The sequence below is a fragment of the Nematolebias whitei genome, chromosome 4 (assembly GCF_014905685.2).
Source record: "Nematolebias whitei isolate Nwh7 chromosome 4, NemWhi1, whole genome shotgun sequence".
NCBI classification, from domain to species: domain Eukaryota; kingdom Metazoa; phylum Chordata; class Actinopteri; order Cyprinodontiformes; family Rivulidae; genus Nematolebias; species Nematolebias whitei.
In genome coordinates this window covers 16,608,756-16,622,807 of record NC_056501.1, presented here as the reverse complement: position 1 = coordinate 16,622,807, position 14,052 = coordinate 16,608,756, and the positions used below count along the sequence as shown (strand labels likewise).

At 43.0% G+C, this 14,052-nt stretch overlaps 1 protein-coding gene across 1 annotated transcript in view; it reads right to left on the bottom strand.

Moving 5' to 3' along the window:
* Positions 1-8,966: 8,966 nt before the first annotated feature.
* The window catches only part of vegfba (vascular endothelial growth factor Ba), a 25,554-nt gene continuing 20,468 nt past the window's right edge, over positions 8,967-14,052 (bottom strand). Inside the window, exons 7-8 of the mRNA XM_037675786.1 lie at positions 11,729-11,962; positions 8,967-9,167 (exon numbers count right to left, since the gene is read on the bottom strand). Of these exons, the coding sequence (XP_037531714.1) occupies positions 9,146-9,167; positions 11,729-11,962 (256 nt within the window). The 3' untranslated portion in view covers positions 8,967-9,145. The remainder of the gene's footprint in view (positions 9,168-11,728; positions 11,963-14,052) is intronic.

The following is a 14,052-nucleotide window of genomic DNA, read 5'->3' as shown; positions in this document are numbered from 1 at the left end:
ACACACACACACACACACACACACACACACACACACACACTCACAGTAGCACTGATACCATCTAACAACACACACGGTCGCAGACCAGACAGAGTCCAGTACCTGCTTCAACACAGCTGCTGCTACACGGAGCAGGGAGGAAACCATGGCTGCAGTTATTAGAAAAAACACAGAGTGTGAAAGCAGAGAAAAGCCAGGTGGAAAAATACAGGAAGTCCTGGTACAAGGGCCGACTGAGAGACAAAGCGGTGTGAAGGTATGAAGGGGGCCGAAAGGGAAGGAGACATGTAAACCTAAAGTATAAATTACAGAGAGATGAAAAGAGAAAGGTGATGTTTCTTCTTCTTCTTTTTTTTTTTTTTTTTTTTTTTTACAGACATTTTGGAGCTTTTCGAGCAAAACCCTTAAAATAGATCCTGGAAGGAAAGCATCCTCTCTGCATCAAGATATATGACTCACTCTGTCCTTTTCTCTTTCTCAGTCTCCCTAATCTTGCTGCTATATTTAGGTCTGGCATCATGCCCTTCGACAGGGAGGTTGGTAGCAGCTCTTACTGTAGCTCTTCTCATCTTCCTCTCCTTTTCCCTCTTTCTGTCAGCCTTTCCTGTCCTTTCCTTCAAATGGATTTGCACCTTTTTGTGTAAGGTCATGGATCTATGACACACGTTTATAAATTAAATAGATATTTCAGATATTGTGAGGTGGGGGTTCTGTGGAAAGGTTATGAATAATTAATATCTTACCTGTTGTAGGTATTTCTTCGAACACCCTCAGTTTGGAGAACCAGAATTAAATTCTGGCTGGACTGATGAGCTAACATCTAGTCCTACTCCAATCTCACAAATTTCATAGCAGGATTAAGAGATTGCAGCCTCTACAGAGTGTGAACAAAATACACAGATAAAACCTTCACTCAGAGACTCTCACATGCTCACAACAACAAACACAAACTGCCTCTTGTTCTGCTCATTGCTGACACAGTAGCACAAACTCAGCAATAAAAGATCACAAAATCCAGATGCAAGTGAGTACAAGCCTCATGAGTGTTTGAGTGAATTAATAATTTTACACATAGACACACACACATAGAGTGTGGGGTTGTGCACACATTTGTACTTCTGACTCAGCAGCACAGACGAGAGGAGGAGCAGGAACAATATTATGTCTCAAAACATCACGTCACATCACATACGCACTTGTCCTCTGTGCCACAACTCCCAGGGTGGCAGCGTAATGAAAAATGCCTGTTTACATTTCATTACAGCCAAACGAGAGACTAAAAACAAAAGAAACAAAGGCAGGAGGAGGCCAGAGCAGAGAGCAAATCAGATGGTCGGGAAAAGAACGAGAGGTTTATATGAAAAATAAGACATTTCCTTTAATAACATTTGTAACATCACGGTTGTATTCTGGTATAATTATGAATATATTTGAAGATGCAGAGTACATTTTAATGAGGACACTGAATCAGTTACCTTTTGCTAATACAACATAAACCTGCATTGTTTTCTACAGACATCATAAAAGGGCACAAATGGTGTAGCAGCAAAACAAGAGTGTAGTTTTTCCCCTCTACATAGGCTACAGTAGTAATTGCAGAGTAGAAATTCACCGCAAGGAACAGCTAAAATGAAAATTACAAATACATTTCTAAAATAGTACTAAGTCATACACAGTATGGATATGACAGATTGTTAGATTTATATAAGAGTAAGCTATATTTAGACACTGGAGACTGAACAATAGACTGCAGATACAAATCACACAGATGTTTGATGCTCACAAGATAAGGACATTTGAATAAGATATTAACATGTCCACACTTTTAATCTTCAGGGGTCGTGGCTTCAGAAAGACAAGACAGATCACGGCACATCTCAGCAGAATTAGCTAAGAACAGGAAATTAAACAGAAAACTTGGTAAAAACATGTAGAAGTTGGACCCCAAAAAGTTGTGTGAGCGCTGCAGGTTATTCAGAAGGAAAGTTTACGTCACACAGGTCTACATGAGGTGAAAAGACTTCTTTCCTTAATATACATTTTATTTCCTGTGTTCCAGTGGACTGAGCTACAATATGTGCTCTGCAAAAGACTCTTAGGTTTCCCAAAATATGTGTTTCCTTATTTAAAATCAGCTTTTTATTCAACTATTATTGAAAAAATAAGGGCAATTATTTGATTAATGCAACTCAAAAATGTACAAACAGGAATGCCTGGAAGCAAGTAAAAGAAAGCTTCAAAGTGATAGTTTTGACGTGGGGTTCTGTGGAATGTTTATGAACAATCAAAATATTACCTGATATAGATAGCTCTTTCTATGACCTCAGTTTGGAGGAATAAAGTTGAAAGCTGCATCCCTGAGAACAAGAGAGAACAGCAGACTTGCTTGATGTTAGTTTAGTGATAATCCAGATCCACAAAGTTAAACAGTGTAAGCTCTGCCCAAAACCATTGCTCAGTAGGGTGCCATGCTAACCAACAGGTAGCACAAAACCAGTCAGGCTAATACTGAATAGCCCTGCAAGACAGAGAGCTAACAATTAGAAGCTAAAGTGACATTCTTAGCCATAAGAGGAGCATTAGAACTGAAGAATGATGGTGATGATGGACAATTTAAGTGTCCCTAGTTGTCATCTAGTCATTTGCCTAAAGGCAGAAAGAGTGGTGTTTTCAACCAGGACAAACAAGTTCAGTCTCAAAAATTTCATAGCAGTTCATACAAATGCTTTAATAAAAACGTTTACTACTACTGGAAATGTCCCAGATCATACAAGAACTACTACAGATGCTGTAATGGCTACTTAAGCTTTCAAATAGCCGTGGTATTCTGAATAAAATGCCTGTGTGGGCCCACCACCTGCAGGAGTGGTCATACAAGTTGGGTGCATGACTCCATGGGCAGTGGCCAAAGGCGGGGGCCTTGGCGCTCTGAGGCAACAGGCTTACCAAAGCTGGTTCTTGGGACATAGAATGTAACATCTCTGGTGGGGAAGGAGGCTGAGCTTGTGCGTGAGGTTGAGAGGTACCGACTAGATATAGTTGGGCTCACCTCGATACAAGGCATGGGCTCCGGAACCAATCTACTTGAGAGGGGTTGGACATTATTCCACCCTGTAGTTGCCCATGGTGAGAGGCACAGAGCTGGTGTTGATCTACTCAGCCCCCCAAATTGGTGCCTGTGTGTTGAAGTTTTCCCTAATAGATGACAGGGTAGCTTCCCTGTACCTTTGGGAGGGCCGGGCTCTGACTGTTGTTTGTGCCTATGTGCTAAATGGCAGTTCAGAAAGTCCGACCTTCTTAGAGTCCTTCGTGGGGGTGCTGGAAGATGCACCAGCTGGGGACTCTTCTGCTGGGGGACTTCAATGCCCACGTGGGTAATGACAGTGACCTGGAGGGGGGAGATTGATCTGAACCCAAGCAGTGTTCTCTCATTGAACTTCTGTACTAGTCATGGTTCATCCATCACAAACACCATGTTCGAACACAAGGGTGTCAATAAGTGCACTTGGCATCAGTATGCCCTAGCTCATAGATTGATGATTGACTTTGTAGTCATGTCATTTGGTTTGCGACTGTTTGTTTTGGACACTCAGGTGAAGTGAAGAGCTGAGCTGTCAACTGATCATCACCTGGTAGTGAGTTGAACCAGATGACAGAGGAAGATGCCGGACAGACCCAGTAGATCCAAACGTGTAGTGATGGGAATGCCTGGCAGAAAAACCAGTCAGAAAAATCTTCAACTCACACTTCTGGGAGAATTTTAACTGCATCCCAGCTGAGGCAGGGGACATTGAGTTTGAGTGGGCCATGTTCTGCTTCTCAGTTGTTGAGGTGGCTGCCTTGAGTGGTGGCTGCAAGGTTTTCTGTGTTTCCTGCAGTGTCCATCTACAAATTCGGTGGTGGACACCCCAGGCTAGGGAGGCTGTCAAGCTGAAGAAGGAGTCCTATAGGTCCTTATTGGCTGGAGGGACTCCGGAGACAGCTGAGGAGTACTGGAGGGCCAAGCAGTCCGCAGCCTTGGCTGTTGCTGAGACAAAAGCTCAGATGTGGGAGGACTTTGGTGAGACCTTGGATAGTGACTCTTGGTTGGCTCCGAGGATATTCTGGCAAACCATCAGGTGGCTGAGGGGGTGAAAACAGCACATTACGAACAGTGTTCAGTGAAGGTGGAATGATGTTGACCTCAACCAGTGATGTTGGGAGGCGGAAGGAATACTTCTCAGACCTTCTCAATCCCACCAGCAGATCTTCCATGGAAGAAGCTGAGTCGGGGGAATAAAGGGTTGGTCTGTCCATAACCATGGCTGAGGTTGCTAAGTTAGTTAAAAAGATCTGTGTCTGCATGAATCCAGGTGTGGATGAGATTTGCCCTGATTTCCTTAAGGCTGTGGATGTTGTGGGGCTGTCTTGGTTGACACGCCTTTGCAACATCGTGTGGACATTGGGGGCAATGCCACTGGACTGGCAGACTGGGGTGGTGGTTCCCCTCTTCATAAAGGGGCACTGGAGGGTCTGCTCCAATTATAGGGGCATCACTCTCCTTAGCCTCCCTGGTAAGACCTATTCAGGGGTAATGGAGAAGTGAGTCCATTGCTATGGAATGTTAAGTCCCTATACAAGTGGTCCAAGAATTTTGTTTGCATTGCCGGCAGTAAGTCAGACCCCTTCAGGGTGGGAGTTGGACTCCGCCAGGGCTGCCCATCGTCACCAATTCTGTTCATAACTTTTATGGACAGAATTTCTTGGTTCAGCCAGGGGGTTGTGGGTGTCTGGTTTTGTGTCCTCAGGATTCCATATCTGCTACTTGCAGATGATTTGGTCCTGTTGGTGTCATGGTGCCACAATCTTCAGCTCTCACTGGAGTGGTTCACAGCCGAGTGTGAAGTGGCTGGGATGAGAATCAGCACCTCCAAATCTGAGGTAAATGTCCTCAGTCAGAAAAGGATGGATTGCTCTTTTCGGGTCATAGGTGAGGTTATGCCTGAAGTAGAGGAGTTAAAGTATCTTGGGGTTTTGTTAATGAGTGAGGGAAGAATGGCGCGTGAGATTGACAGACAGCTTGGTGCAGCATCTGCAGTATTATGGACTCTGTGGCAGTTTGTTGTGGTGAAGAGGGAGCTGAGCTGTATAAGGCAAAGCTCTCTGTTTACTGGTCAATCTACCATCCTACCCACATCTATGGCCACAAACTCTGGGTAGTGACCAAAAGAACAAGATTGTGGATACAGGTGGTTGAAACAAGTTTCCTCCGCAGGGTAGCTGGACTCTCCCTTAGTGATATGTTGAGAAGTTTATCCGGGAGTGACTCGGAGTAGAATCACTGCTCCTCCACATACAGAGTAGCCAGTTGAGGTGGTTCGGGCATCTGGAAACAATGCTCTCTGGGCGCCTCCTTAGGAAGGTGCTTTGGGTTTGTCCAGCAGGGAGGAAACCTCAGGGAAGACCCAGGACATGCTGGAGAGACTGTCTCTTGGTTGGCCTGGATATAGGATATGGTCTGGATACATTATTTAAGCCTTGCAGTCCTCCCAGAAGAGCTGGAAGAGGTGGTTGTGGACAGAGATGTACAGGCCTCCCTGCTCAAGCTGCTGCCCCACGACCCAACTTTGGAACAAAAAGAAAATGATGGATGGATCCTAAATAAATAATTGTGTAAAGTGTAACTCTGAATTATCCACAAGTATGAGTGAGAGTGTGAATGGTCGTTTGTCTTGTTGGTCTATGTGCCCCTGTGATGGACTTGTGACCTGTCTGGGGTGTCCCCCACCTCTCACACAGTGACTGCTGGCTTTGGGCACCAGTGATCCCCTCAACCCCAAAAGGAAGAAGCGTGTAATGATAATGGATGGAAGGATGAAAAAAAAAGCTGAAAGGTAATAAAATTGTGTTCTCATCAACCACTTGGAAGTTATTGAGATTGGAATTGTTTTTTAAACAGCAATCCACTTTGGTCTTAACCATGGTTGGACTATCCATGAGCTCAACAATCATTCTGGTCAGGACTAAACTTTATTTCTTTAAATTGAGGCTGTTCTACATCAGGTAAGATAATAAGTGTTCATAACCTTTCCACAGAACCACATTTTTAAAGCTCTGAACTATCACTTTGGTTGTAAAAAAAAATGGGGAAGTACATGTTTTTCCCTTTCCTACCAAGTTAGATAAGAAAACTGAAACAATAATTTGTGTATATCATGTATATATGTGGTTTGGCTCATCAGCTGAGGGGTTTAGTGTGGCATTAAGAAAGAAAACAGGACTAAAGTAGCTTGGCTCTTTCCAAAAGTAACATAATCTCCCTTTAACCAAGACCTTTAACCTCTCCACTTAGGAGGTCTTCGCACTAGGACCATCTGTTATTGAAACTCAACTTGTCGGACATTTTTTTGAGTTTCCTCAAAGAGACAATATTTTTGCTTTTAAGACAAAACAGCCCTCAGCATTGTTGTGCTGAATCTCTTTTGCACCAAACTTAGCAAAGCTGCTTTAGTAAGTTTTAGACTAGAAACTGTTATTTATGCTCATAGAGCAGGAAAAAAATAATTTCAATTTGACAATGAAAACAAGAAGATATACCAGTAACTAAACTTTTTCAAGTGTCTTTTATCCATAAGGGTTAATCCCTTTGGTTTCGTGGTTCTATAGGTGTTGCTGGCAATTATTTGGAAACTTTACAAGTAATTACTAAAACCATCAAATGAAGTGCGTTTGAGTAGATTCCAGTCCCTCTGATAGACTCATGCATCTGTTTTTCTGTAATTTTTATTCAAACCAGACTAAATGCAACATCCAGGTTTGTATTTATCATATAAAATATGACAAATAACATTAACAATTTCATATAACTCAAAAGTATACTTCCCAAAATAATTACTATAGCTATATTTGGTCACTATTACTTTGAGGCATAAAAAGCTCTGGGAAATCACAGCCTTTTCCACTTTTCCACACAGTGTCTGGTCTGTGTTTGGAGGACCAGTTCAGCTCTTCTGTCATAAAAAAATTCTTCCTCTAAACCAGTAATAACCAGTCTCTACACCAGAGACATGTGCTTATTGCCAAATAATCTAACACAGAAAGTAACAATAATGCTCTAATACTTTGTCATTAGTATGTTATATATAGAGGTAGTGATTGAAGCATTTATTGACAGCAATAAACACTGAACAATGAGCATGACAGAAATAAAACAATCTCATCTCAGGAGAGTATAAATACAAAGCTTATCTCAGCAGCCACTGGAACAAAGTTCGGTTGCTTCGGGGCTGACATAAATAATTCATACTCGAGACTGCATGATGTTTCTGGGTATTATTCAAACAGCAGGTTTGGGTGAATCCTCACGATGGGAGAAGGACATGGGAAATATGTTGTTTCCAATCTATTGTTTCTCATTTTCTAATCCCAAGCTACAATATGTCCCAAAAAAATGTTCTCCGTTGAATTTGGCACGGCAGACAGGCTCTGAATGGGTGTAAAAAAAAAAAAAACAGGGTTGAAACTCCCTGACCTGCTACTTCAGTCCTCTCTGAGCTCCTCACACTGACTGACAAGCTGCACAGGAAGTAAGTTTCTCTGAAGCTGTCACATTTCAAAACCCTGTCTCCAGCCCAGCAGCCAAACTATTGTAAAGTAAAACTGAGGAAAAACAAAACAAAACTGAGATTCACTCAGAATACAAACAAGTCATGTCCTGAATGAATAATACTCTCTCCATCCGGTCTCTAACATGCAACAACAATAGCTATGTTTTCCTTTTACTGCACCGGGAACGACTATTTGCTTGGTTTCTGTGTGCCACACACAACACCGCCCCTTCTGATTGTTTGAATTACACATTGTAATATATGGAGTCTCCCATTTGTGACTCATGTGAGCCCTCTCTGTTTAAACTCAATACATAACGGGCCACCCAGCGTGACTCGTTATGCAGAAGGATTAAAGGTAAACACAAACTAAAAAAGAAGAAACATTCTGCAATATAATCTGCAATATCTTTCCAATCAGCTCAACAGAATTATAATAAAATATAAAAGTGACATGTTATAAAATACTCTATGCAAATTTTGCTTTAAATTGCAAAATAAATGAATGACATATTTGTACAAATAAAAGCTTATGGCTACCTGCATTCATTTCACATTGCATGTATGTGTGTAAGTACGAGTGTGTGAGTGGCAGACTGAGTGTTTCTGCATTTTATAGTGTCATCTGTGTTCCTGGTATTAGAAGTGTGAATGTTTGTGTGTGTGAAGCGGTGGAGAGCCGCCAGGCCTCATTATTGTCATTCTCCTCACTGCCTCAAAGAGAGGCAAAGAGAGGAAAAGCGAGGCAAAGCGGCTCCTTTCAATCGAGGAGCTGAGGAGAGACGGACACAAAGAGCTCAAGTTAAACAAATGCCCGAAAGCGGCTTGGAGAGCCAGCCCGTGGTCATACGCTTTGAATAGGAGTGAACGGGTGCAGGGATAGTCCATCTGCGTCTTTCAGCGAGGGGACCACACAGATACCATCCGTCCCAGCAGGCAGCTTAGCTATAAGTCCACGGACACCGGGGTGCCAGCTCATGTGCATGTCCTATATCCTTCTGGTCCATCTCAGAGTTTATCTGGCTATTAATAGCTCGTGGCTGCTGAGATCCATCTTACTTTGCAGTTTCCTTGACAGCAAATAGTCAAATCTTTCAATGAAGCGATGACATTTAGCACACCTGTCTGAGCTGGTCCCATTCGTCCAGTTAGATCCTGTCCAACCATTCCTTTATCCCCTGGTCTTTTTCGCAGTTTGGTGGCAGTTATTGGCTACTTCTTGGAGTTCAGTCTCCATAACAACCCAGCAGAGTACATTCATCTGCAGACGCTGATCACAAGCCTCTGAAAGTTGTAATTTTTCTGGCACCTTCTTCCTCCACTGATGTGACACATGTACATGAAAGCTTTCCCACAAAAGCAAAGGGGGAATATGCTCGCACACATGCAGAAACACAGCACATTTAGGGTGTGATGATGCACTCGTACAGGTTTTAGTGTGTGCTTCTACAAATACATCCTTCAGTTTGAGATGCTGGATGTTCAGGCATCGCCGTTGCTGAGCGTGGGAAATGAATCGAGAAGGAGCTGGTGGAGTTGGAAGAAAGTGGCTGGACCTGTCAAGTCCTGGTTGCTTCACATCTGAAATAATTAATAAAAGAGAGAAACAGGTTTTAGAATGGAAAAAATTGTTTGAGGTACAGTATATAGGGCTAATATTAATACTTTTTTCTGACTTGCTCTCGATGAAGATGGATGCTTTCTATCTCTCTCCTGCCTCCCTCCTGCTTTTGCTCTTGTCCTGTGTATCTTTCTCAGAGCCTCTCTTTACACATCTTCCGAATCATAAATTATGGCTCTGATCAGCTAGTCTCTCACCGCAATTGATAAAATGTTCTTGACGAGAAAACAAGGTGCAGGAGAACCCTCATGCCCTGAAGGGACACACATAGCTGGATATATCATGGATTCCTGGGGTGAATTGAAGATGATGTGTTTGTCCATATTATTCGTTGAGGAGGTTGCTGATTTGCACATAATTGGATTACAACAACAGGATTATCTGCTTTTTGGAATCGGCGGGTACCTGGGATATCGACAAATTAGGAAGACGTCGGCAGCACTTTTGGCAATGGTGAGGCTGCCTGCCTATGTGGAGGATTGCACCGTGCTTCAAGCGCTCAGACTCAGATGCTTTACGAGTCTGGAACTCACTGGCATGAAGGAATTGACCTTGGAGAAGGCTACAAGCACGGACCGGCGGAATGACCACAAATCTGGCTGTTTGGATTCGCCATTGAGTGTACCAGCAGAGCTATGAAGGCAGACGGGAAATCAGCAGAGTCGGACTGCCCCAAAACAATTGTTGTTTATTTGAACCCGGCTTCCCCACTTGGCCTTGGACAGGCCATTGCTCCTGAAGGATATGTAAATCATGAAGCTCTGCTTGTGCCCCCCCATCCCCCCGAGAACATCTGTGGACCTTATCAGAGCTGAGCCGGCTGATAGACACTGTGCCATCTTTATCAGGACTATGGAACTTTCTGGAAGCGTTCACAGACAATCTCACCCCCGTTGTCGGCCTCCCCCCGAATGTCTTATGTCTATCTCTGCTTTTTTTGTGCTGAGGTAGTTTTTTGCTACCTTATACTGTACTCTGTGTGTCAAGGACACAGTGTGAGAGATATTTTTTATACCTTCTTTCTGCATGTTTTTCTTCCCTTTTCTTATCTAAGCGATAAGGGCAGCGCTTCACAACTAAGCCTCAGCCTCCGTGCACCTCCGTCTACCTTTGGACGGCTGCACTGAAATGTATTTTCGCTGTGCTTAACTGTGCAATGCCAATAAAGTTGATTCTGATAAACTACTAGGTGATACAGTAAGAATGTTCTTCTCAAAAGCCTTTGTTTTGATAAAAGTATATTTTCTACACTAAATATCCCATCTTTGGAAGGTTTTTGGGAGTTATGTTGAAATTTCATGGTGGTGTTTAAAAAAATGAAAGGACCCAACAATTGACCAGAAACAGGCAGAAGTCCAAAATCCAAATTTAAAGAGGGAGTCAAACTCTGGCTGGCAGTCAGTGGAGCAACCGTAGCAGACAAAGACAGCAATTGTCATAGTCTGTGTTTTTGTTGTGCTTATTTATTTAGTTTATCTTTTTTTTTCTTTGTGTGGTTTGTTTTATGGGCAGCACGGTGGCACAACTGGTAGAGCTGCTGCCTCTCAGCGAGCAGGTCCTTGGTTCAAACCCCGGTCCAGGGGCCTTTCTGGGTGGAGTTTGCATGTTCTCTCCGTGCATGCGTGGGTTTTCTCCGGGTACTCTGGTTTCCTCCCACAGACCAAAAACATGCATGTTAGGCTGATTGGTAACTCTAAATTGTCCCTAGGTGTGAGTGAGAGAGTGAATGGTTGTTTGTCTCGTTTGTCTCTATGTGGCCCTGTGATGGACTTGCGACCCGTCCAGGGTGTACCCCGCCCCTCGCACAGTGATTGCTGGACATGGGCACCAGCGACCCCCGTGACCCAAAATGGAATAAGCGGGTAAAGAAAATGGATGGATGGATGGATGGTTTGTTTTATTTTTCTGTCTCTTGTGGTTCAGCTCCCTGTGTTTCCTTGTCATTTCTTGTACCCTCAGTCATCCTCCTCAGTTGTTCTTCAGCCAGTTTACCACTTACACCTATTTCCAACCAGTAACCATGAAGGTGCTGCCACTTTCCACCACCCCCATCTGATTTAAGCTATCTCTTGCCAACAACAAAACAGCGATTCATTGTCTTGACTACCTGTCAGACGTCTCGGTCCTCCCTTTAGTGCTCTCCTGTGTTATGTAAGAAGCTGCTGCCACGTCAGCCCTTTGTTTTCAATTATTTAATAAAACAAGTTTTATTTTACCCGAGCTCATCGTGTCTGCCTGCATCTGGGTTCAATCCCTTCACGATCGTGATAGCAATCAAAAGAGCAAATAGTTTGGAAATCCCAAAGATCTATTCAAATAAGCTTCAATGAAACATGAAAACAAGAAATTAGGTATGAAACATAACAAAATAGACAATGCTCTAAAGAATGTGCATCAGTGAATCTTAAAAAAATTAAAAAAGGTTTGGCCAAAGACATTAAAAGCTGCTCATTCCTGAACGCAACATGATCTTAGTTTAAACTCTGGCAGCAGGTTGCGTTTTGCTCTTGTGTGAACTGACTTGCAGCGACGACCGTTGAGACTCTGGCCTTTTCTCCTGCAGTTCTCAGCTCGGATGGTGCATCTGCACTGACATGAGGTCGCATCCAGGGCCCACTTCCTTCCTCTGCAGGGGCGGCATCGAGGAGTCGGGGAGGGCGAGGGTGAAGGAGGTAGAGTGGTAGGAGGAGGCGACGAAGGAGGAGAGGGTGTGGAAGGAGAAGACGTGGAAGGAGGAGCTGGAGAAGCATGGGTTCTGGATTAGAAGAGACCAAAAACCAGTGCAGTTAGCTTCAGAATTACTCACTGGATATTCTAAAGTTTTAAGCAACAAATGAAATGTGATACAATATTTAAATCAATTCAATTCAGTTTATTTATATAGTCACAACAGAAGTCATATCAAGGCACTGAACAGAAACATTAATATATTTAAAAATAAGTTAACACTATTTAAGCAGACTGCTTTGAATTTAACTCCATCACAGAACTCTCATCTTGAGCAAGAACGAAGGCAACAAAGGAAAAACTCCCTCTAGAGGAAGAAACCTCCAGCAGAACCAGGCTCAGGACAAGCGGCCATCTGCTTCGACTAGCTGGGATTGAGAGGAACAGGAAGGAGGAACGGATACACAATGGCAGGTTGAGAACCACATGTTAAGGTAGAAATAATATCAAATGCAAACTATTCAATTTTAACAATTCATTTAAGAAATGTGGTTAATTTGTCATCCAGTAGTCTAAGCCTATAGCAGCAAAACAAGCCAACCTTAACTATAGGATTTATCTAAAAAGAAAGTCTTAAGCCCAGTTTTAAAACTGTAAAATGTGTCATCCTTATGGACAGAAACTGGAAGTTGGTTTGACAAGAAAGGAGCCTGATAACTGAAAGATCTTCCACCCATTCTGCTCTTGGAACCTCTAGGAACCACAAGTAAGCCTGCAGTCTGAGAGCAAAGTGCTCTGTTAGTAAAATATGGAACAACAAGATCTCTAATGTATGATGGAGCTAGGTTGTTGGGGGCTTTGTAGGGTAGAAGTAATTTGAATTCTATTCTGAATTTGACAGGGAACCAATGGAGAGAAGTTTAAAAAAAATAGTAACCAGTACACTCCATATAACCATACTATAATACATTTTATTTTCCTTTTTGGGGAAGTTGCTTTAGACCTAATGCTCTCTCAAAATATGACTTTACAAAGTATCAAAATGACACTAACTTTCCCAACATTCACTATTCAGTATTAAACACAGTGCAGTTTAGTCTGATAGGAATGTTTTTGCTCTTCTAGAATTTGGTCTAAACAGGTTTACTCCTGATTGTGATGGCAAATTTAAGGGATGTTATGGTTTTTATTAATCACAAGTGAACCATGGCTCTCCTGGCCAAAATTCATGACAACATAATTTTATTTATTTAATTTAGAGCCACTAATGTCCAGTTTATGAATGGCTTCATCAACCGCAGATCATAAATTAAAAAAAGAAAAAAAGTACCGAGTCTGTCCACTAATTATTGAAATATTTCAGTGTGGACAAAAGCGATGGAGCTTCTGAGTGGCTAAAAATGAAATGCGGAGCTTGTTAGAACATGCACACACAGCCTGCCTGAGACAAACCCCAACAAAGCTGTGTGTGGGAGATGTGTGACTAATGTGGGATAATGTTTCCTTAGCTGCTGACAAACTAGCTCCTTTTTCTGTCCGTCTGTCTCTCTGTCTGTTTCCATGGCTATATGTTCGCCTTGCTGCCTTTCAGGTCTTCAGTTCCACCTCTAGATGCCCTGCACTTTTGCTCTCCGAGGCCTGGGTCTGAGAAAGTTGCCTGTGTCAGTCGGTCCATTAACTGGAGCTAGTTCTGCCTCAGTCCTCCCGGGAGACCGGCGGTGTTAATGAAGTTACTTAATGAGGCAGAGAGGGGCCATCTTTGTTCCCATCGCCAGTGACCACGCCTGCTGCTGGCATGGACAGAGGAGATGGCATTTGGGAGCAAATTACACAGATTTCATCCCTGCCAGAGCCTGAATAAAGCCTTTTCTGAGTGATGGATGGGTGCTGAGGGACATCACACCCAAACGGAGCCACCTCTGGCCCCCTGGGGGCTGGAAATGACTGACAGCAAAGCAGATAAAAAAAACACTGGAGAGGAAAAGAGCGCCGACTCTTTTATCTTTCTCCACTCAGGACTCATGGGCCCATGTTTTTATACATGTGGTGAAATTATAAAACACAACATGTCATCCTGCTCAGAGCAAATAGTGCTGATAACCATGACTAAGCAGTTTAACAGTGGATTATAGTGTGTGTGTGTGTGTGTGTGTGTGTGTGTGTGTGTGTGTGTGTGTG